General features: G+C 47.7%; 1 protein-coding gene across 7 annotated transcripts in view; it reads left to right on the top strand.

Moving 5' to 3' along the window:
- The window catches only part of Iqsec3 (IQ motif and Sec7 domain 3), a 100,812-nt gene that overhangs the window by 63,589 nt on the left and 14,531 nt on the right, over positions 1–22,692 (top strand). For all 7 annotated transcript variants that reach the window (NR_110358.1, XM_006506111.4, XM_006506112.4 and 4 more), the window contains 3 exons: positions 20,028–20,150; positions 20,517–20,683; positions 22,277–22,416. Coding sequence is in view for 6 of the 7 variants with exons in the window: in XM_006506111.4 (XP_006506174.1) it covers positions 20,028–20,150; positions 20,517–20,683; positions 22,277–22,416 (430 nt within the window). In the remaining variant the exon portion in view is untranslated. The remainder of the gene's footprint in view (positions 1–20,027; positions 20,151–20,516; positions 20,684–22,276; positions 22,417–22,692) is intronic.

Genomic DNA, 22,692 nt, shown 5'->3' with positions numbered 1-22,692 from the left:
GGAAGTGCCTGGGTTGCGGGCTATGGGACTGCCTCAGCTATGTGGTCTCAGAGCTGCTCAGCAGCTTCATCTCCAGAGGGCAGGGTGGCACTTCTCAGACTGGAGAATAGAATCTTGGAGCTGCCTGTCCCCTGAGAAAGGCGAGGAGGGCTCATAGGTTCTGCTCTGGGTCCCTGGGTAAGCGTATCCTTCCTGTTCTTGCGAGAGGGACATGGGACTGGGAGCTAGGTGGGTCACTGTGAGTGTTTCTGGCCAGTGGGGAGTGGGTGATCAAGGAAATGGCTTCTCTTATAGAGCAGTCACAGCACTCTTGCAAAGTAGACATGGCACGGGTCCTCTGTGTCCCACCTGCCTGTGAGGGTGGGAGGATTTGGCCCTTCCAGGATGGACCGTTTATTGTTTGAGAATGAGGTTTGGTATCCTGGCACACCTCATGGTATGAAGAACCTTAAAGGCCCAGATGGCAGCTCCTTACATGCTCTGGAGTCAGTGATGGTGACGGGGGAGTGCCATCTCAATGCAGGTAGGACAGCAAGGGCTGAGCCCTGTCTGAAGGATCTCGCCCTCCCTTGATGGTGTCGGTAGGTAGAACCAATGCTTTGCCCCTGCCCCTCTGGGAACTGGGGCCTGAGCCTGCGGTCTCTCACTGGAAGAGTAGTGAGAACTGATAAACTCTAGCAGTTCCCATTTGCTCTCTTTCCTTACAGCCCCACTTTCTCTGTCTGGCCAACTCTGTCAGGTGGTGTGTCCCAAAAGGATGCCCAGGAACTGACACAGGGACCCAGAACAATTCAAGAGGAGAAAGACCACACTTCCATCCTCTCCTCCACCCATCCGGATCCCCTCCTCCCCGTTCCATCATTGGCCTTCTGTCCCTTTCCACTAACTTTCTTCTGTCCAACTGACCCACGCTCCCAGGGAACTTCGATTGTCTTTCTCCTCAGGGAGACATGAGTGACCCTGCTCCCCTCATGGCTTCCTCTGGTTTATTTGTTAATTTGTTGGTTTGTTTGTCTTTTTTTGCCATGCCCCATCACCATGCCACTTGACCTGTATTCCAGTGCCAAGCCCACATTTGATCCGGAACATGTGGGGCACAGGTTTTGTGTTGAACCATGCAGTGAAAGCTAATTACCACCCTTCCCCAGAGACAGGGCATGGCAGACAATGGGTGAGTCGGTGGGGGAATAAGAGCTTCAGACCTGGGCCTGCTGCTGTGGCCTGTGCTAGAAACCAGGCTAGGGAGTAAGCTGGCAACCTTGGCACCCAGGCTTGAGCCAGACCCATATCGGCTAGTATGTCTGTTGAGAAGGGGCTGGTGGGTAGATTTTAAGAAAGAGCTGTCTCTGATTCTGGGTGCTAGGTAGCTTGGGGAAGGTGCTCGCTTAGGTCCTGTTGTCTTATCTGTAAGATGAGAAAGTTGGGCTGTGTGATCTCAGACGTCCCCTTGAGTTCTGTGAAATCTGTCATCTTTCCTGTTCCTTAGAGCATTTGCTGATTCATTAGGGCAGATGAGTCTCTGCCCTAAATGTGGAGACCATGCTTTGTCATCCTGTCAGAGTCTCAGAGATGTCCTCAGGCTTGAGGGCAATGCTGGGGCTTCAGGGAAGAGTGAGATGACCATTCATTATTCATTTAACAAACATTGAGTGCCTGTTCTATACTAAGAATAGACCTGGACTGGGGCATTCTGTATGTGTGAACAGGCATGGCTCATGGTCTCAGGAAACGAACACACCTAAACATGGATGATGAGAGAATATATTTTTTAAGCCAATAAGAAGACAAGGGTTTTTCTACTGGCATCCTGGGTGTGGGGCGAAGGGTGAAGTACAGAGGAGAGGTACTATGCCACAAATACCTTACGTCCCATGCTTTATTCAGCAGGTACAAATCCTGCCCCAGAATCTGAACTTCTGACACACTCAGCCCCTGGACTGACTCAACCCCACAGAAAAAGAGCCCTGTACCCCAAGTTCATAACTCCCTAGTTTGTGCCTGAGATATGGCAGCATCTTCCTACAAAAAGCCAGCAGGACATGGAGAAACAAAGAGAGTCAGGTGTCAGCCTCAAGAGCCGGGACACTGGAAGCATTGGTGTCTCCCCACCACTCCAGTCTGCGCCGTGGAAACATTAAATAATCAACTCTTCCCTCCGCACTCCCATGGGCTGCAGCACAGGAAGTAACAGCTGTCTGGTGTGGCTTTGCCCAGGCTGCAAAAGCTTCGCTGGGATATTCTACAGCCCTGGCCTCCCCTGCCCCTGCATGAAGGCATTCAGCAAGTCACCTCTATTCTGTACACAGCTGTTTGCCAAACAAAAGGACATAAATCGCCCCTGTCTGAGACTGAGGCATGCCAAGCCACAGAGTTCCCCAGCAAGCGGCAGTGGGAGGGAAGATGGAGTTAGAATGACTCTCTGAGGGGAAATTCTTATTTCAGAGGCAGCATTCAGACCTGTGAGGCTGGGAAAAGAAAAGGCTGGGAAAACAGAGCAGGAGCTGCCTCAGATGCTTGCCCAAGCTGAGCATACCCCCATGGGCCCTGATCCCAGAGTGAGTTCCTGGCGCCTGATGGTTCTGGGCTCTGGGCTCATTTTCCCAGAAGACACATTTCATTTGAATGGGAAGTGTCACAAGTTCATGTATCTGATCCCAAGCTGGCACTGTTGTCGTAGAGGGTTGTAAAATCTTTTAATATCTGCCTGGTTTGCAGATACAGGGTGTGGAGGGTAGAAGCTTATAAAACCTGTCCCTGGTTCTGATCCTATCTCTCTGCCTTCTGACTAATACTCTTCCTGTCTTTAAGCTTACTAACCAAGCTTTCCCAACCACGCTGAACTGTATCCTCTCAAACCATGAGCCAGAAAAAAATCCATTCTCACTTAGGTTATTTCCTGTTGGGTGTTTGATCACAGTGATGAGAAAAATAGCTAATCCAGAAAATTGGTTCTGAGCAGTGGGGCCATGACACTAATAAGGCTGACTATGTGCCTATTGGGCCTTAAGACCTGGTGACAAGAAGAGAACATGGAAGAGTTTGGAGCTTTAGGCTCAAGAAGTCTTAGAAGACTGTGGGTAGAGCTATCACAGTTACTGATTAGAAGAGCAAGATGCTGATTGAAACACAAACAACGAAAAGTCCAGCTCCTGAGGCTGCAGAAGTGATCAAAACTCTACCAGAACCTGGACTAGAACCAGATGCTACATCTGTCAAAGCATCTGGCTGGGTCCTACCCAGACTCTGAGCTTTCAGTGAGACTAGATTTAGAAGTAGTAGACCCTGGTTTCGAGGCAGCATAGCATTAGAGCAGTATGGCATAGTTGTGACTCACTGCAAATATAACAGATGCCGTCCTGAGGCCACTGTGAACCCCAGATGCTAGATGTGAAGGTGCAAGGATTGGCATTTGCCGAGCTAAGCCTCAGTGTTGTGTTGTTCCCATCCTTCCTTGCCAGAAATCCGTGACTTGTCTTTGGATTTCACAGAGGTTCACAATTAAGAGACTCAGAAGGGATTTTGGAATTTGGAATTTTGAGCACTGTTGGAACCATAAGCCTTTAGTGACTTTTGTGGTTGGTTATACTGAATGCATTTGGCATTTTGAAAAGGCGTTTACTGGGGGCTAGAGGTAGGATATGGTGGTCTGAGTGTGAAATGTCTCCCCCAGGCTCATATGTTTGAACACTCGGTTCCCAGCTCACGGTGCCCTTTTGGAAGATTGCAGAACCTCTTGGACTTGGGGCATAACTGGAAGACAAAGGGCTCTAAGGGCAGAACTAGTTGGTTATAGGTCCTGTCCCAATCTAAGCTCTCTGCTTCCTAATCCTCTAAGATGTGAATAAGATGTCTGAAGCTCCCAAGATCACCAGGCTGCCCGCTACCATTCCCTATTGTGGTGGACTGTGTTTCCCACAAACTGCAAGCCAAAATAAGCCCTCCCCCTCCTAAGTTGCTTCTTGTCAGGTATTTGGTCACAGTGCAAGAAAAATGACCAATATAGAGTGAATTCTAGTAGGCTTACCATCAAGTAAGATTAAAGCTATCAAAGGGCCATGCCCACTCTAAGGTATTAGCTATTTGTTTTTGCATCCATGTTTGTTACATTAAAGTCATAGTGATCTGCTGGATTATGTCCTTTTAAGCGCAGGTGATGTGTTGAACTGCCTGGGACTCAGGAAGATTTCTATAAATGTTAGCTGTTTCCATTTTTATTTTCCTACCTAAAACTGAGACACATTAGAACATTCCCTCTGCTTTCTCAGAGCAGAAGAGCTTGAGTGCGCCAATTCTGGCTTGATGTCGGATCCACCCATCAGATGAGAACTTGCTAGAATTTGCCATGGAGACATGGGAAAGAACAGGATGGGACTAGCTTGTTCCGGGGACCACCCTGTATCCTGAAGACATCCCTTCTGGATGTACAAAAGAGACACCTTGCAAGTTCAGGCATATATATATGGGAGCCAAGCAGGATCTTTTAGGGCTAGCTGTGCCCACTGCTCTGCCCACCCACAGTTTTCATGTGGCTGGGAATTTAGCTCTGCTCTATTTCCTTCCTGAAGTGTCCGCTTCAGCGGGCTTGAAGGCCAGCGGATGGGAGAATGTTCTGGGCCAGCTGTGAGCAGTCTCTCTTCTAGCGTGGATGATTCTTTCCGATGTGAATCGCATGTGTGAGGAGGGCACCCATGCCTGTCATTTCAGCAAGAATGCTCTAAGGGCAGCTTTAGGATAACGCCGCCAGCAGGAAGTTTCTGGCATGGTTCTTCTTTCCACTAGTCTTGGGTCCTGTGTGAAGTTCTGGTACATACTAATTAACATTTGATGTTGGAGTCAGATTTTCATGACTTCATTTCCACCAGCATTCATCTGTTGGCCAGAATGTAACAGACTTGTTCTTCTCGGGACATTTTTAGATGAAGACAGATTGTCTGTCAATATCCAACAGACTGGAAGGCTGTGGCCTTTATGGCTAGCAAGGAATTCTTTGAGAACATCTTGCCCACTCATTGCTGTAGTTCCAGAGTAGACCCTTTCTTTGCTTGAGGAATTCCCTTGTGGAGAGGATGGTTAGGCTGTGGCTCAGGAAGACCCTTCCAGGGTCTAGAGGAGGGGAGGGAAACAACCATGTAGGCAAAGATCTTAGAGCTATTTCTACAGGTTTGAAAAGTTCTCTTCTATCACCCAGAGGGGCAAGAGGAGTGTCTTTTAAAAGTGCTGTGTTAGGAATATATATACATATCCATAATGGAAAGGCATTTAACTTAGCATGTATAAAGCCCCAGGTTCAGGTCCTTTGACTGTGAAAGAAAGAAAGAAAGAAAGAAAGAAAGAAAGAAAGAAAGAAAGAAAGAAAGAAAGAAAGAAAGAAAGAGGAGGGGAGGAGGGGCGGGGGAGGGGCGGGGCGGGGAGGGGAGGGGAGGGGAGGGGAGGGGAGGGGAGGGGAGGGGAGGGGAGGAGAGGAGAGGAGAGGAGAGGAGAGGAGAGGAGAGGAGAGGAGAGGAGAGGAGAGGAGAGGAGAGGAGAGGAGAGGAGAGGAGAGGAGAGGAGAGGAGAGGAGAGGAGAGGAGAGGAGAAACCAGTGGTGTCTTTCTGGATTTAAATCTTTGACCTCCCACCTCTCTGGACACCCTTCTCTATCCCTGACATGAATAGATTAAAAACTCTCTTGAACAGTAAATACTCCCTGAAATGGAGACTTTGTGGTCCCCAAAGATAGGGTAAACAAATCCAGACTTAAGGCATATGAATTGGGATTTTATACAAAGAGATATCTCCAGCCCAGTCTCTCATAAGCTAGCTCAGGAGAGGCCATTCCCACCCTCTGGGTAACTTTCTATTGGAGGCTCTTACCAGCCACTCTACCATGAGACTTCTCGGAGGGACTTCCAGGGGTTCAGCCTGTCCTGATGATTTCTACAGGAATATCCGTGAAGCACAATAAGGATCACACTGTGGGAGCGCCCATTTCTAAGAATGCAGGAACCAAGGAACAGAGAGGTTAGGGATCTTCCCTTCTGCCACACAGCTTATAGATGGCTGAGACCTGCAGCCAGGCAGAATGAGCCCATAATCCCACAACACCCCAATGTCTGTGCCCCACTCCACAAGAAGCAAGATCTACAGCGCTCATGGTTCTCATGATTCTCTGCTTCTGAATCATAGCACTGGAAAGCCCAGTGGGGGCTCAGCTGTAGCTTAGGCCTCTCATCTTGCCTGGGAAGAACAGACCCAGGGAGAAGAACTGACCTGTCCACAGGCCAGTGGAAATTGAGCAGAATCAGGCACAACTCCATCCCTCCTCCCCATTTTATTTGGCTGTGCTCCGATCCTCTCATCTGAGAAAGAGCAGAGAGTGTGATTCCCAAGTCTCACGGGGCCTGCACTAGATCCAGTTTCCCCTGCTTGGTGTGCATTTTAAAATGTCCGCTGATACCTGGCTAGCGGCACTGTTTCAGACAGTTAGCTGCTATTATCAGCAGCACCTCAGCTAAAAGGAGCTTCAAACCGCTCACTTATCAACATGTCAACGCAGGCTTGATCCGAAGAAACACAACGAAAGCCCTTACTTACTAAGTCCCACTATACCAGGACCTTTGTACACATTGACTTCTTAAAACCCATGCCAGCTCTGCCCAGAGGACAGGACATGGATTGTGTCCATTCTGTAAGTGAGGGAAGTGAGGTACACTGAAACTCAGTGGCTTGAGCCGGACTTCTGCACAGCAGAAACAAGACTCAAACCCAAAGGCCTGACCTCTTCCTGTGTCCCACGTTGTTACAGTACACAGACTTACTTCTCAAAATGTGTCGCCCCGGCTGGCACCATCAGCACCACCTGGAAGCCTGATGGTGATGCAAACTCTGTCTCTGCTCCAGGCCCTGTGAATGAGAAATCTAGGCTTGGCAGGAGCACCAGGGGATTCTGAGACATGTTTGGGACTCATGACCCCTGCCCACTAGGATGCTGCCAAGTTCAGCATGAGAAAAATCTGTTCTGGCATCCACAGTGACTGCCGATGTGTCTGGGTAGTTAGAGCAGAGTGCTCTTGATTTCTGGGTCAGTACCTGGCAGCCATCCTTTGGAGGGTCTTTGTGCCGCAGCGCCATCATGGGAACACTGCTGGGTCCCTGAGTCAGCACCCTCTCCTTCTGTTTTCTTGGCACCATTCACTTTTCTAAAAGGCCTTCACAGAGCATGTTATGAGTTCTGACCAGAAAAGAAAATCACCCTCCAGCGGATGAGGGTATTTTTAATTAAATTGTGTAAGCAAGCACCGCAGAATAAAAGCAGGGTCTGCGCGTCTCATGGCCTTTCCCCTGAAGCACAGATACTTGCCGCTTCCCAGGCCTCAGCAGGGCCTCACTGACAATATCTTTACCATCTCTTCTGGCCAATTAAAAAATCCCTGCTGTTGCTATTACCTATTTTCAGCTCCCAACCAGTTCCTTTGTCTGCCAGACACTGTCTTGCTTTCCTTTAAAAAAGAAAAAAAAAAAAAAAAAAAAGATCCTGAGATGACGCAATTCATTTTGATCACAGTTGTGTAGGATGCTTCATTTCCCCGCAACACGAATTGATTGCGTGAACGGATCAGTGTTAACAAGCAATTTGATGCAAGAGTGTACTGTTCATACAGATGCAGGAGCAGCTGGCTCTCTGCCTCCAAGTCCTCCTGAGCTGTTTTCTGCAGCCCCCACTCCCCCCCCCCAAAAAAACATATAGGCATGAAGGAAGCCCAAGCAAACCCTCTATCCCCACCCCCAACCTGATTCACTGGCTGATCCATCCACAACCCTCTTGAGCAAGTCCAGACTCTTCCCCAAAGCGGTCCGATCAGTGATACCCACACACTCCAGTTCTCATCACACATTCAATCGCTTCTGCAGCTGGAGGAGGCAAGAAGTGCATGTGACCCACGTGGCTTCATCACTGCCCAGCATCAGCAATCCTCCGGGACATATCCCTGGCAGAGGTCTGGGGTCAATTCCAGATCATCTTGACAGAGAATACTAAGAGATTCCAGGTCCCTGGGTGAAGTTTTCAAGGGTTGTTGAGCTTCTTCTCCAGCTTACCTTCAACAGCACCTGAGCCTGCTTCTTCCAACTGGTTTTTTACTCACTCATCTAATCATCTTACAAAGGTTATGGCTTCATGTATACTCTAGAGAAGCAGAGCTGAGAAACAACATGTTCTAACCACGCGAGGAAGTTTTAAAGTAGACTGAAGACAAGTCCGGAAAACGATGGAAGCTATGGAGACCACAGACCTTCAAGGTTGGAGTCAGACAGCATGAAGGCAAGACTGCAAGAAGGAGTCAGGAGGAAGGGGCAGGAGGAGCAGGATGCTAAGAGCCTGCTCCGCTGGGGACATCATACAAGGAATGTGGAAGGTTCTGAAGGAAAGCAAACAGGGGAGCCACTGAAGACCAGGCAAGTGTCCTAGAAGGATGGTTCTCAAGGATGGCCTGAAGACAGGGAGTAAGGACGGGCTAAGTCACTAGCCATAGTTCTGGCTGCAGCAGGAGGGAAGGGAGTAGATCTCAGAGCCTGTGGCAGGTGTGGGAGGAAAGCAGAGAACTGTGTCACATTGAGTAGCCACCCAAGTGCGTGAGAATTCAGGGCGCTCATCTTTGCCTAGAACTAACTGTGCCTGTCCTTGGACTTGTTACCTTGGTGCAGATATTTCCTGATACATGCACATCATTTCATTTTAAAATGGCAGGGTATGTTACAGCTCGGGACATCTCATCTGCAGAACTGATCGAACTTGACATTGCCAAATATTTGTTTAAGCAAGTCAAACTGTCAAATACCTGGTATAACAAAGTATGCACAGCCTGTTGTCTATTCAAGAGAAATAGGGACATCCTACATTCTCATGATTGTCACCCAGTGAGGACATTCAGACCTCAGATGACTCAACCAGGAAAAAAAGGGGTTACCACTGATGCTCCGCTGGGATGCAGAGGCGACATTATTGATGCAGTTGCCCCCGGCTTAGTAGCACTGTCGTTGACTCTTGTAAACTCAATGGAGTCCCAGCAATAAGGAGACTTGGTATAAGAGACAACCTAATGAACTTGGAGCTACAGGAAACAGAAGGAGCCGCTGAGATCAGCAAGGTCTCCTAGAGAAGGATTTTTAAGACGGGGAAAGGCCTGGAGGCCACCTCTAAGCCAGAGGTCAGATAGAGATGAGTACCTAGAAAGAGAAAAGAGTCACCCCAGAAAGAGGTTATGACATGAGGGCATGACAAACAGAGTCCACTGAACTTGGTGTCAGGGTGACCAGTGGTGGCCTTGACATGAAACAGACTGATGAGAACATGCACTGGACTGGAATGGGAAAAGAAGCCAGGACACAGGACAGCGTGAACATGCATGACTTCTTGAAGTTTGGCTCTAAACAAAAACAGAGGAAGAGACTGGGTAACAGGAAGCTATCAACACAGGTTTTCATCTGTACACTAAAAGAGACACACAGTGGGTCTTCATAAGGGTTTGCAGGGCTGTGGTGTAGCTCAGTGGTAGAGTTGTGTATAAGGCTGTGGCTCTACTCCTGGTTTCAGAAAAAAAGAAAGAAAGAAAAGAGAAAAGAAAGAAAAAAGAAAGGAGAGAGAGGGGAGAAGGAAGGAATTAGTAAAAGAGAAACCCAACTCAACACCTCTTTAGCTTAGGCTCCCAAGCTAAAGCCTCAGTCCAGCCTCCTGCTCACCTTAAATACTGCTGCTGAGTTATGGGGCTCATTCTATACCCCTCCTATGCATAGCTCCTATGCCCCTCCTATGCATAGCTCCTATACCCCTCCTATGCATAGCTCCTATGCCCCTCCTATATATAGCTCCTATACCCCTCCTATGCATAGCTCCTATGCCCCTCCTATGCATAGCTCCTATACCCCTCCTATGCATAGCTCCTATGCCCCTCCTATGCATAGCTCCTATGGCCCTCCTATGCATAGCTCCTATACCCCTCCTATGCATAGCTCCTATGCCTCTCCTATGCATAGCTCCTATACCCCTCCATCCTTCAGTCCCAGATTCCTCTGGACAGAATCTCAGACCCTGCATTCACCACCACCACCCTCAGCTTCATCCTAGACTCAGCCCTAGAACTTCCAGTTGGGACCCCGGAAGTTGCATCTTGACTGGGCTCCCTGGCCTCTCTTGTTCCAGGCCCCCATCTTGCTCACTGCCCCCTCCCTCTTATTTCTCCCTGCTCCTATCCCCAGCAACCAGGAAATCTTCATGAAATCTTGCAGTGCTCAGGATACATTCTAGAATCCTCATAATTAGCAGGTGAATATCCTGTTCACCCCAAGTCCCTATGTCCTCCAGGTCCTGTCCCCCCCGCCCCGCCAAGCTTTTCTAGATGCTTGGAATTCTTATCTACCACAACTTTGGTGTATTTGTCAGCCTCCTCGACCTCCTCAGCCTCCTCAGCCTCCTCAGCCAGCCTCCCTCACCTCAACAACACAACTCATCTTTCATCACAACTGAAATTGCATGTCCCCTAAGAGCTCTCTGTGGCCAAAGCCATATAAGCTATGTCTTCTTTGTCTTTGTGTGGGACTTGTCCTTTCTCTACCTAGAGCCTGTAATGGGTATGGAGAATTGTAGAGGACTGAGGGGAGAGCCCAAGCTACCCTTGATCATGTGATCCTCCTACCCAGCCTCCCACGTCCTGAGGTTACAGGTGCTCGCCACCACACTTAGCTACAAAGAAATAGTCTTGACCCAGTTTTTAAAGCATAGCTCCCTGTCATTGTCAGGGTTTCTATTGCTGTGATAAACACCATACTCAAAAAGAAAAAAAAAAATTGTGGAGGAAAAGGTTCATTTTGGCTTACAGTTCTGATTTACAGTCCATCACTGTGAAAAGTCAGGGCAGGAACTCAAACAAGGCAGGAGCCTGGAGACAGGAGGTGATGTGAAGGCCATGGAGGAGTGCTGCTTACTGGCTTGCTCCACATGGCTTACTCAGCCTGCTTTCTTTCTTTTTTTTTTTTATTAAAAATTTTCTTCATTTGCATTTCAAATGCTATCCCCTTTCATTGTTTTCTTTCCAAAAATCCCCTATTCCCTCCCCTCTCTCCCTGCTCTCCAACCCACCCACTCCTGCTTCCTGGCCCTGGCATTCCCCTATACTGGGGCATAGAACCTTCACAAGACCAAGGGCCTCTCCTCTCAATGATGACCAACTAGGCCATCCTCTGCTACATATTCAACTAGAGACACAGCTCTGGGGGGTGGGGGGTACTGGTTAGTTCACATTGTTGTTCCTCCTATAGGGCTGCAGACCCCTTCAGCTCCTTGGGTACTTTCTCTAGCTCCTTCATTGGGGACCCTGTGTTCTATCCAATAGATGACTGTGAGCATCCACTTCTGTATTTGCCAGGCACAGGAGACAGCTATATCAGGGTCCTGTCAGCAAAAACTTGTTGGCATCTGCAATAGTGTCTCAGTTTGGTGGTTGTTTGGGGGATGGATCCCCAGGTGGGGCAGTCTCTGGGTGGTCCTTCCTTCAGTCTCAGCTCTGAACTTTGTAACATCTTCCATGAGTATTTTGTTCCCCCTTCTAAGAGGGATGGAAGTATCCACATTTTGGTCTTACTTCTTCTTGAGTTTTATGTGTTTTGTAAATTGTATCTTGGGTATTCTAAGTTTCTGGGTTAATATCCTCTTATCAGTGAGTGCATATCATGTGTATTGTTTTGTAATTGGGTTACCTCACTCAGGATGATATCCTCCAGATCCATCCATTTGCCTAAGAATTTCATAAATTCATTGTTTTTAATAGCTGAGTAGTACTCCATTGTGTAAATGTACCACATTTTCTGTATCTATTCCTCTGTTGAGGGACATTTGGGTTCTTTCCAGCTTCTGACTATTATAAATAAGGCTGCTATGAACATAGTGGAGCACGTGTCCTTATTACAAATTGGAACATCTTCTGGGTATATGCCCAGGAGTGATACTGCTGGATCTTCCAGTAGTACTGTGGCCAATTTTCTGAGGAACTGACAAACCAATTTCCAGAGTGGTTGTACCAGCTTGCAATTCCACCAGCAATGGAGGAGTGTTCCTCTTTCTCCACATCCTCGCCAGCATCTGCTGTCACCTGAATTGTTGATCTTAGGCATTCTGACTGGTGTGAGGCAGAATCTCAGGGTTGTTTTGATTTGCATTTACCTGATAATTAAGGATATTGAACATTTTTTTCAGGTGCTTCTCAACCATTTAGTATTCCTCAGTTGGGAATTCTTTGTTTAGCTCTGTACCCCATTTTTAATAGGGTTATTTGATTTTCTGGAGTCCAACTTCGTGAGTTCTTTATATATCTTGAATGTTAGTCCCCTATCGAATTTAGGATTGGTAAAGATATTTTCCAAATCTGTTGGTGGTCTTATTGACAGTGTCCTTTGCCTTACAGAAGCTTTGCAATTTTATGAGGGTCCATTTGTCGATTCTTGATCTTACAGCTGTTCTGTTCAGGAATTTTCCCCCTATGCCCATATCTTTGAGGCTCTTCCCCACTTTCTCCTCTATAAGTTTCAGTGTCTCTGGTTTTATGTGGAGTTCCTTGATCCACTTAGACTTGAGCTTTGTACAAGGAGATAAGAATGGATCAATTTGCATTCTTCTACATGATAACCACCAGTTGAACCAGCACCATTTATTGAAAATGCTGTCTTTTTTCCACTGGATGGTTTTAGCTCCTTAATCAAAGATCAAGTGATCGTAGGTATGTGGGTTCATTTCTGGGTCTTCAATTATATTCCATTGATCTACCTGTCTGTCGCTGTACCAGTACCATGCAGTTTTTATCACAATTGCTCTGTAGTACAGCTTGAGGTCAGAGGTGGTGATTCCACCAGAGGTTCTTTTATTGTTGAGAATAGTTTTTGCTGTCCTAGGTTTTTTGTTATTCCAGATGAATTTGCAAATTGCACTTTCTAACTCTATGAAGAATTGAGTTGGAATTTTGATGGGGATTGCATTGAATCTGTAGATTGCTTTTGGCAATATAGCCATTTTTACTATATTAATGCTGCCAATCCATGAGCATGGGAGATCTTTCCATCTTCTGAGATCTTCAATTTCTTTCTTCAGAGACTTGAAGTTCTTATCATACAGATCTTTCACTTGTTTAGATAGAGTCACATCAAGGTATTTTATATTATTTGTGACTGTTGTGAAGGGTGTTGTTTCCCTAATTTCTTTCTCAGTCTATTTATCCTTTGTGTAGACAAAGGTGACTGATTTGTTTGAGTTGATTTTTTTATCCAATTACTTCACTGAAGTCGTTTATCAAGTTTAGGAGTTCTCTGGTGGAATTTTGGGGTCACTTATATATACTATCATATCATCTGCAAATAGTGATATTTTGACTTCTTCCTTTTCAATTTGTAGCCCTTTGATCTCCTTTTGTTGTCTAATTGCTCTGGCTAGGACTTCAAGTACTATATTGAATAGGTAGGGAGAAAGTGGGCAGCCTTGTCTAGTCCCTGATTTTAGTGGGATTAATTCAAGTTTCTCTCCATTTAGTTTGAGGTTGGCTACTGGTTTGCTGTATATTGCTTTTATTATGTTCAGGTATGGGCCTTGAATTCCTGATCTTTCCAAGACTTTTATCATGAATGGGTGTTGGATTTGTCAAATGCTTTCTCAGCATCTAATGAGATGATCATGTGGGTTTTGTCTTTGAGTTTGTTTATATAATGGATTAGATTGATGGGTTTCTGTATATTAAACCATCCCTGCATCCTTGGGATGAAGCCTACTTGATCATGATTGATGATCATTTTAATGTGTTCTTGGATTCAGTTTTTGAGAATTTTATTGAGTATTTTTGCATCGATATTCATAAGGGAAATTGGTCTGAAGTTCTCTTTCTTTGTTGGGTCTTTGTGTGGTTTAGGTATCAGAGTAATTGTGGCTTCATAGAACGAATTGGGTAGAGTACCTTCTGTTCCTATTTTGTGGAATAGTTTGAGGAGAATTGGAATTAGGTCTTCTTTGAAGGTCTTTGCACTAAACCCATCTGGTCCTGGGCTTTTTTTTTGGTTGGGAGACTATTAATGACTGCTTCTATTTCTTTAGGGCATATTGGGGCTGTTTAGATCATTAATCTGGTCCTGGTTTAACTTTGGTACCTGGTATCTGTCTAGAGAATTGTCTATTTCATTCAGGTTTTCCAGTTTTGATGAGTATAGTCTTTTGTAGTAGGGTCTGATGATGTTTTGGATTTCCTTAGAATCTGTTTTTATGTCTCCCTTTTCATTTCTGATTTTGTTAATCATGATACTGTCTCTGTGCCCTCTAGTTAGTCTGGCTAAGGGTTTATCTATCTTGTTGATTTTCTCAAAGAACCAGCTCCTGGTTCGGTTGATTCTTTGTATAGTTCTTTTTGTTTCCACTTGGTTGATTTCAGCCCTGAGTTTGATTACTTCCTGTGGTCTACTCCTCTTGGGTGAATTTGCTTCCTTTTGTTCTAGAGCTTTTAGGTATTCAGCCTGCTTTCTTATAGCACCCAAGTCTACCAGTCCAGGGCTGGCACTGCCCACCGTGAGCTGGGACTTCCCACATCAATCATCAATCAAGAAACTGCATTACAGACTTGCCCACGGGCTAACCTGGTGGGAGAATTTCCTCAATTGAGGTTCCCTCCTTCCAAATGACTCTAGCTCATGTCAAGTTGACATAAAACTACCTAGAGCCTCACCTCAGAACAGAGGCTTTTTGTATTGTTAGCCATTCTCAGAAGGTCCTTGGCCTTGCCTTGTACTTAGGTGCCATTTAGTGCATGTGTTGAAAGCAAGACAACCAGCCAGCCATGCCCAGAGCACTGGGAAGTCCTAGAAAGGGGGAAATAAGAATCCTCTTATGGGATATGTGGTAGGTGGGCTTTGAGGTGGAAGGTGCAACCTCCCTGACAACTTCTGACAATGAAGAGTCTCCTCGAATATCCGTGCTTACTGTCTGTATGAATGTGTCCAGATGTCCTCCGGGGCACCTCCCAGGCCTCCATTGTAGATCTGTGGGAGATAGAATCCTTTGGGTAGAATCAATTAGCACCAATCACTAAAAAGCAGGGAACACTAGGAAGATGGGAAAGGTGGCCAGGCTTGTCCAGGAGGTGTGCCCAGAGTCTGTGCAGTTCCCCTACAGAGTCAGTCTCTTCTACAAAAGTGTTACAAAACTTGCGGCTAATAGTTTACATCTCCTAAAATCCAGAGGATTTTGTTGTGTTCTTTTGGAGACATTAGTCACTTTTCTTATCACTTAATAAAATATTTGACAGAAGTTACTTCAGGGAGACATTTACTTTAGTTCATCAAAGCTGGGAAGCCACAATGGCTGGAGCAGGCCCATCCACAGTAGCACACGTGTAAGACAACAACTCCTAACGTCTTGGGGATCAGAAAATGGAGATGTGACCAGAAGCCGTTTGACAGGGGCTTCTTTCTGCCAGCTAGGTCCCAAGCCTCAAAAGTTCCATAACCTCCAAAACAGGGCCACCAGGTGGGACCCAGGCACTCAAGCACATGGGATTGTGGGAAACGGCTCATACTCAACACATAACAAGCCCTAAAATAACCTTCAATAAGCAAGACTCCAGAGGGAGCCTCCCAGCTGATGCCCCATATGCACACGAATGGAACCGCCCCATGTGCAGGAGGGAACCGCCCAGAACCACAGGAAAGCAAGCCTCTAGGTGGCCTAAGAGGTGCATTGTGTAAAATTAGGAGATGGAAAGAGCCAAGAAGACTCAAGACACTAGGGATAGAAGGTGACCTGCCCTGGGTCCCAGCAGCAATAGGACTTGGCAAACTGATCAACAGTCTGTTTCCTCTAGCGATTCCAGGGGACAGAGAAAGATGGGAAGGGGGATTTTTAAGCACTGGTAGACAATGCAAAATAGAAATATGGAGAAGGAAAATGAGGAAAGTAAAAGATTAGGCGATGCCAGCCAAATCCATACTGAAGGGACCCATGCTGTTAGGGTCATGGGTGACAGTTCTGATGATGAGTGTCTCCGGGAGCAGACTGCTGGGAGAAAGCACAGTCGGTCTCCCAGACAGCTTTCCCAGGAGGACACGGACCCCACCAGGAAAGCATAAGATGACTCCCTGAATTGCAGGCAGAATGGCTCATCCCAGGGAGATGAATTCCATGTCAGCCAGAGTGGCATGTCCTTGTCTGCCGCAGTTGGGAGCATCTGTGGTACTTTAGGTGGTATCATACTGTGCTCTCACGGTGGGCTGTGAGCTCACCCTGCTTCTGGGTCCTTCTCAGGGAATACCAGAGCTGAGATGAAGGTGGGGCAGGTCCTACGAGTTCAATGTGACTGACTCATAACCATGTGAGAAGTGACTTGCCATTGTGGCAGATCGAGGGCTTTCCTGTGGCTCAGTCCATTCTTTTCCCTTCCCACTGGGACTTTGCAGCCAGAAAATGTTAGGATTTCTATTATCAAACACTGATGCTGTAGTTAAGAGCACTTGCTGCTCTTGTAGAGGACCTGGGTTCAGTTCCCAGCACCCCCATGTCAGCTCATAACTGCTTGTAACTCCAGCTCCAGGGCAATCTGATGCCCTCTTCTGGCCTCTTATGGAATTGCATAAATATGTTGCACATATGTACATGCAAACAAAATACTCATACACATAAAAAAAAAAAACCACTGATGTCTCAAGGGATATCACAGGGAGGCAAGTTGAGGGTGGGTGATGCTGCATCTATATGTAATCCTAGCCCTTTGCCCCTTACTGCCCCCACACAGAGTTATCCTGATATCCTTGGGGGGATGAAATCACCTTCCCTTGCAAGGCTGGTCCCTGGGGCTTGGTTGTGGCTAGACTCACATTTCAAAAGCTCCCAATGGGCTGAGCTTCCTCCTACTCTTTGCTTTGGCTCAGCCCCTGGCTTCCCCCATTTTAAGCATCACTCATAGAGCTGATAAAGAATGCAGATTCCCAGGCCAGCCTCCGTATGTTCTAACTCACTGGATCTGGACAAGGTCCAGAGAGCTGCATTTTAACTAATACCTTCTCCATCACAACTCAGGGTTCTCAGAACAGCTGGAAGATTCTGAATTAGAGGCATTCTGGCTCCATGGCAGTCTTCCCACCCCTGTCTTGGGATGGGAGCCATGTTTCACCTAGCTGCTTCCTCTGAACAAGGACAGTTTAGACCCTCGGCTCATTACTGGAGTCCTGAGTCACAGCACCTGAGTCAGTGAGCTGGTGAGCTAGCAGGCTGCATGTCACCTGAGTGGAGGACTGGAAACTAGGCCATTGTGCTTGGCTGGGCAGATCCCATCCCCTCAGCTGCCACCTCCTTCCCTGTCTCCCCCACAGAGCCCTACTTCCAGCCACCTCTTCCATTATGTAGGAGACAAACCTGGCCCAGCACTCTGGGGGCAGAGGAAGATGGAGAGAGGCTTCTGAAGAGACACAAAAAGGGAAGAGACTGTTCAGGAGCCCACAGCAGAGGGAGGGACGAGAAAGACAGACTAATGGGCCAGGCCTCGGAAGCCACCAGATGTCAGCCCATTATGGCTGAGGGCCAGCCTGGACCTTGGATGAGCCAGGACCTCTAGTCAGTATTGGCCCAGTTGAGCCCACACACTCTTCCTTGTCCTTATAAGGGTCCACAGCTCTGCAGAAAGAGGGTACAACGTGTTCACTCTCTCTGTTCCTGCATGATCAGGTTCCTCACCCAATACATGGAGTCTTCCTGGCCCAACATCATCTCTACTTTCCTCCCCTGTCTCTTCCTCTCTGTCCTCTTCAGTCTACTCCTTTCTTCTCTTGTCTGTTTTTCTCTTGTTTTCCTCTTGTTCTCCTCGCTCTTCTCCAACCACCTCTTTGCTTCTTTGTCTCTATTCGGTTCTCTGTTGGCCTTTCCTGGCCCCTGTCTCTGTGGCTCTGGCTGCAGGACTGATACTACAAAAGCTCTGTCTCCTCCTACACCTGGCTCTGGCATGGGTTCTGTGTCCATATCACACTGGCTCTGTGTCTCCTCTGCTTCTCCGTCCCCTGCTAGGGCTATTTCCTTCTCCAGGATAGCAACACTATATGGCACAACACCTGGCTCCTACCTGGGCTGAGCTATGGACACCCACTGACCCTGTGATTCTCCCTTGCAGCTCACACCAAGCTAAGGAAATGTTCGGTGCTGAAGCAAATACTCAGATTCCCATTGAGAAAGCAAAGTGGTCTCTACCTGGGCAGACTTGGAAGCTATACCATCCAGGCGGCCCTCTCCAGCACAGACTGGTTTTCAGGCTTGGCAAGCCTCTTGACTTCAGTGCTTCCTGCTCCATCCATGAGCCCACCCTGACAAGCTTGAAACAAGCCTGAAAGGAGCCCGGCAATCTCAGCTGAGGGTGGCTATGGATTTACCCAGGGCAGGGAGAGGAAAGAGCAGCCCCCTGCTTCTTTGCAGTCCCTGGGCCTGACCTCTCTCCCTGCTTCCACAGTGTGCCCAGGTCACTGCTTTATAGCATCTTTCTTTGTTTTCTCCTGACAAATGGCAACAGAGTTGAGGGACACTGGGTCTTCTGAGATCATGGAAGACGTGGGTCCTGCTCAGAGCCTGTCTACACCTCAGCTGGCCGTGCTATAGATGCCTGATAAGTTGAGAGTGCTGGGTCCTGAGCCACATGGTTGGCTCACAGCTGGGAGCACCCTTGAAGGACAAGGGTGATTTATGCCACATTGTTCTGAGATGCTTTCTGCTAGGAGACCCAAGCAGACAAGAGGCAGACTGTGAAGGAGCCAATAGGGAGGTAACTAGGGTGGGGTTGTGACAAAGACGAGAGATGTCAGCTCTGGGAGTCTGTAGGCAAGTGGCAGCCATACTGTGATAAGCTTCTCTTGGCAGGAAGGTCTAGTGTTGGAAGTATCATGTCTGCAACATGACCACACCCAGAGTCTTGCCACCCCATACAAGACCCTGGGAATAGAACACCCAAAAAGAAGCTGAGGCAGAAGGATGGGGGTTGGTCTTTGAACAGAGAGAGCACTCTGCAGACATTGTCCTTTCCAGGCAGCCTAAGAAACGGATGTGTTAAGGTTTGCCTTGCTGTGAAGAGACACCATGACCAACTCTTATAAGGACAACATTTAATTGAGACTGGCTTACAGGTTCAGAGGTTCAGTCCATTATCATCAAAGGTGGGAGCATGGCTGAGCCCAGGTAGGCATGGTTATGGGAGGAGCTGAGAGTTCTATATCTTGTTCCAAAGGCAGACAGGAGAAGACTGGCTTCCTGGGCCATCCAGGAGGAAGCTCTCAAAGCCCACACCCACAGGGACATGCTTCCTCCAAAAGGCCACACCTACTCCAACAAGGCCCCACTTCCAAATAGTGCCACTCCCTGGGTCAAACATATTCAAACTGTCACAAAGGGAATCCAGGAAAGACTCATCCACTCAGAGACCCTGGTGGTGAGAAAGGGGCTTCTCCATCCATCTTAATAGGATACATGATATATAACATTTATCTCCACCCTAATTTTTGAGATACAATTATTATGGTACCCAAGAGATCCTTCTGCCACAACATTCTAAGTAACTAGGACCGTGTATGAGCCACCATGCTTGGTTCATTGCAGCTTCAAGTATTTTTTTAACCCTGAGATCCTCTGGGGCTCAGGGAGAACCTGGATCCAGAACAGGAAGTTCTGAACTCAGCTTTCCCGACCCTTGGTGGTGCAGGGCCTCAGCTCATCACTCTGGGCCTCGGGTATTTGGCTGTGGGACAGATATGGCAACCAACAACTTGCCCCTGGGGCTGCTGCATGAGTTAAGAGATGGCAGAAAAAAAATGCCCTCCTGGGTTATTTGGAGGAGACCCCAGATGGGTAGGCAAGGCTCTAAGACTCTTCCTCCATCCCCTCCTGGCTTGAAACAAGCCAGGTCTCCCCACTACTCCATGGTGGCCTCACCTCACCCACCAGCTCCAGAGAAGTTGACAGGAACTGACCTCATTCACAGCCCCCTTCTGCTTGCCCTCAGCTGTGTGGTAGATGAGATGGACTTTTCCAACATGGAGCTGGATGAAGCCCTGAGGAAGTTTCAAGCCCACATCCGTGTGCAGGGGGAAGCACAGAAGGTGGAGCGACTCATAGAAGCTTTCAGGTGAGAGCCCTTTCCCGGCCCCTCCCCCCATCCTCCAAGCATCGCTGATTCCCAGGAGACAGAAGTAGTGAATAAAAGCTGCCATGGTTCTGGGCACCGAGATAATGCTCGGTGATGCCCCTCTGGTATAGGCGGGAAGGTGGGCTGAATGGAACAAAGGAATCCTTTAGTGAGTCCTCCAAGCTGGAAGTCACACGGGACCCTCCCAGTGGATGCTCCTTGCTTACCTACAGACAACCTATTTTACTAAGTGCATGTGGGAGGTGGGTATTGGAGGGTGGACAGCCAGTGGCCTCCCTGATCCCTAAATCCTTCAAGAGCTGTGACAGGGGAACTCATGGTCCTACTCCCCCACTCGCCCACCAGCCAGCGCTACTGCATGTGCAATCCTGAGGTGGTGCAACAGTTCCACAACCCAGACACCATCTTCATCCTGGCCTTTGCCATCATCCTTCTCAACACCGACATGTACAGCCCCAACATCAAGCCTGACCGGAAGATGATGCTAGAAGACTTTATCCGGAACCTCCGAGGTGAGGAGGCTGGACTGGGTAGGTAGGGTGAGGGTGCTGAGCAGTGCATGCAGCCCAGTCCTGGTCCTGCTGATTCTGTGAATATGAGCCCTAACTGCGGATGTTATTGGTCCCTGGGGACCTGATAATCCCTAGCAGGCTGGGAGAGTTTCATACTTTGCAGCAAACTGAGTCCCCAGGTACTATAGCCCTACTCAAAGCAACAGGGCCCTGTAGCAATACCTTCTGCCTTTTGTTTACTGCGGACCATCCCCACTAGGTGAGTCATTGGTACTAGTCTGGTGTCTGAGTGGGACCAGCCCTTCTCACCTCATGACATAGGAGAGAAGGGATTGGGAGTAGAGCTTCCAGGTTCTGAGTTTCTTTAATTCATCCTTGTTTGCAGCTGCTTGATAAGCGCCCTGCAGAGAAACCTTTCTAACCAATACCATGAACTCCTTACAGGCACCAGTTCAAAGCTATCGGCGTGTGATGCACGCAACACTGAGAGTCTGGGCATTAAAAAATTCAAAGTGCTGGGTGTGGTGCTGTGCACCTGTAATCCTCAGCACATGGGAGGATAAAACAGGAGGATTGCTGCTTATTAGAGGCTAGCCTGGGCTACAGAGTGAGTTTAAGGCCAGCCTAGACTGTAGAGTGATACCTTGTCTCCAAAACTGAAACAAACAAACAAACAAACAAACCAATCAAAGTTATGCATGTATGTATTTAATAAAGTAAAATAATTCTAACAAGGTTTATTACAGAAAAGAAGAGCCTGGCCCATCACCTGCCATTCCCTGAAGCTGCACTTTCAACAGTTTTCCGTTGTTTATTGATTTATTTTCTGGTGCTAGGCTAGAAGCCAGGGACTTCTGAATGCTAGACAGACCTCCTTCTGCTGAGCCGCATCCCCAGCCTGCTGGCTGTGTGATAGTGTTCCTTCCACATCAGTCAGTAGCAGGCTGTTTCTTTCTTCCCACCCTTGTTATAAACACAGACTATATATGATGTATAAATACGACAGTTTATATTCACGGACACCATGTGGTCACACCTGTGTCTATAAACTGGCCATTTCCATCACCGCAGAACCTCCTTTCTCAGCTGAGACACCTGTCTGAGCTTACCACTCTCATGCCTTACAGTGCCGTCCAGGAGCTTTCTCATTTCCCAGGGTATAGACATGGACTCACACAGTACATATACTGTAACATTTGGGGTTTTTCACTTAGTAAGTTTTTATTTTAAGGATTGGTTAAAGTTTCTATTATGTAGAATTTTTTTTATCCACTTTCCTCATCCACCGCCACTAAAACCAGTGTGGGACAGGAACGCTTGAGCAAACACAGCCCACAGAGGATGCTCCAGAGTACCATGGCTATGGCTCTCTGTCTTTCTTAGATCCATGCTTCCCTTTGTTTTCACTTTGGCACCCGTATTTCCACCACTAAAACATCTCTCCTTTGGTGGGAGTGTGGAGCCAGTTGGTAAAGGTCAGAGGCAAAACTCAATCAAAGCCAATCAAAGCCACCCCACTAGTACTTCAACTGTGGAGGGAAGGCGTGTCCCTCTTGTCTGAGGTTCTGACTCCCCCTTCCCCCACGTTGGTAGGTGTGGATGATGGTGCAGACATCCCCAGAGAACTGGTGGTAGGCATCTATGAGAGGATCCAGCAAAAGGAGCTCAAATCCAATGAGGACCATGTCACATATGTCACCAAGGTGGAGAAGTCCATCGTGGGCATGAAGACGGTGAGTGCCCACACCGAGCAGCACTCCCTGAGGCTCCTGTGGTGGGATACACAGCCAGCCGTCTTCCACCTCCTGCCCTTTCTTTCTTCCTGAAATCTCCCCCACTCTCTTTCTGTTAGCCACGGACTGAGCTTGTGCTGTGTACCAGGCACGACATCCTTTTCCCCATCCCTTTTGCCCCCGCCACTGTTACTAGGGTGAGATGTCAGAAAGGACTGGCCAGTGATCTAAGGTTGAAGCATGTGGATGGCCAGTCAGGAAAGTTTAGGGTACCCT

This window comes from Mus musculus, chromosome 6 (assembly GCF_000001635.26).
Source record: "Mus musculus strain C57BL/6J chromosome 6, GRCm38.p6 C57BL/6J".
Classification (NCBI taxonomy): Eukaryota; Metazoa; Chordata; class Mammalia; order Rodentia; family Muridae; genus Mus; species Mus musculus.
This window is presented reverse-complemented; position numbering and strand designations above follow the sequence as displayed.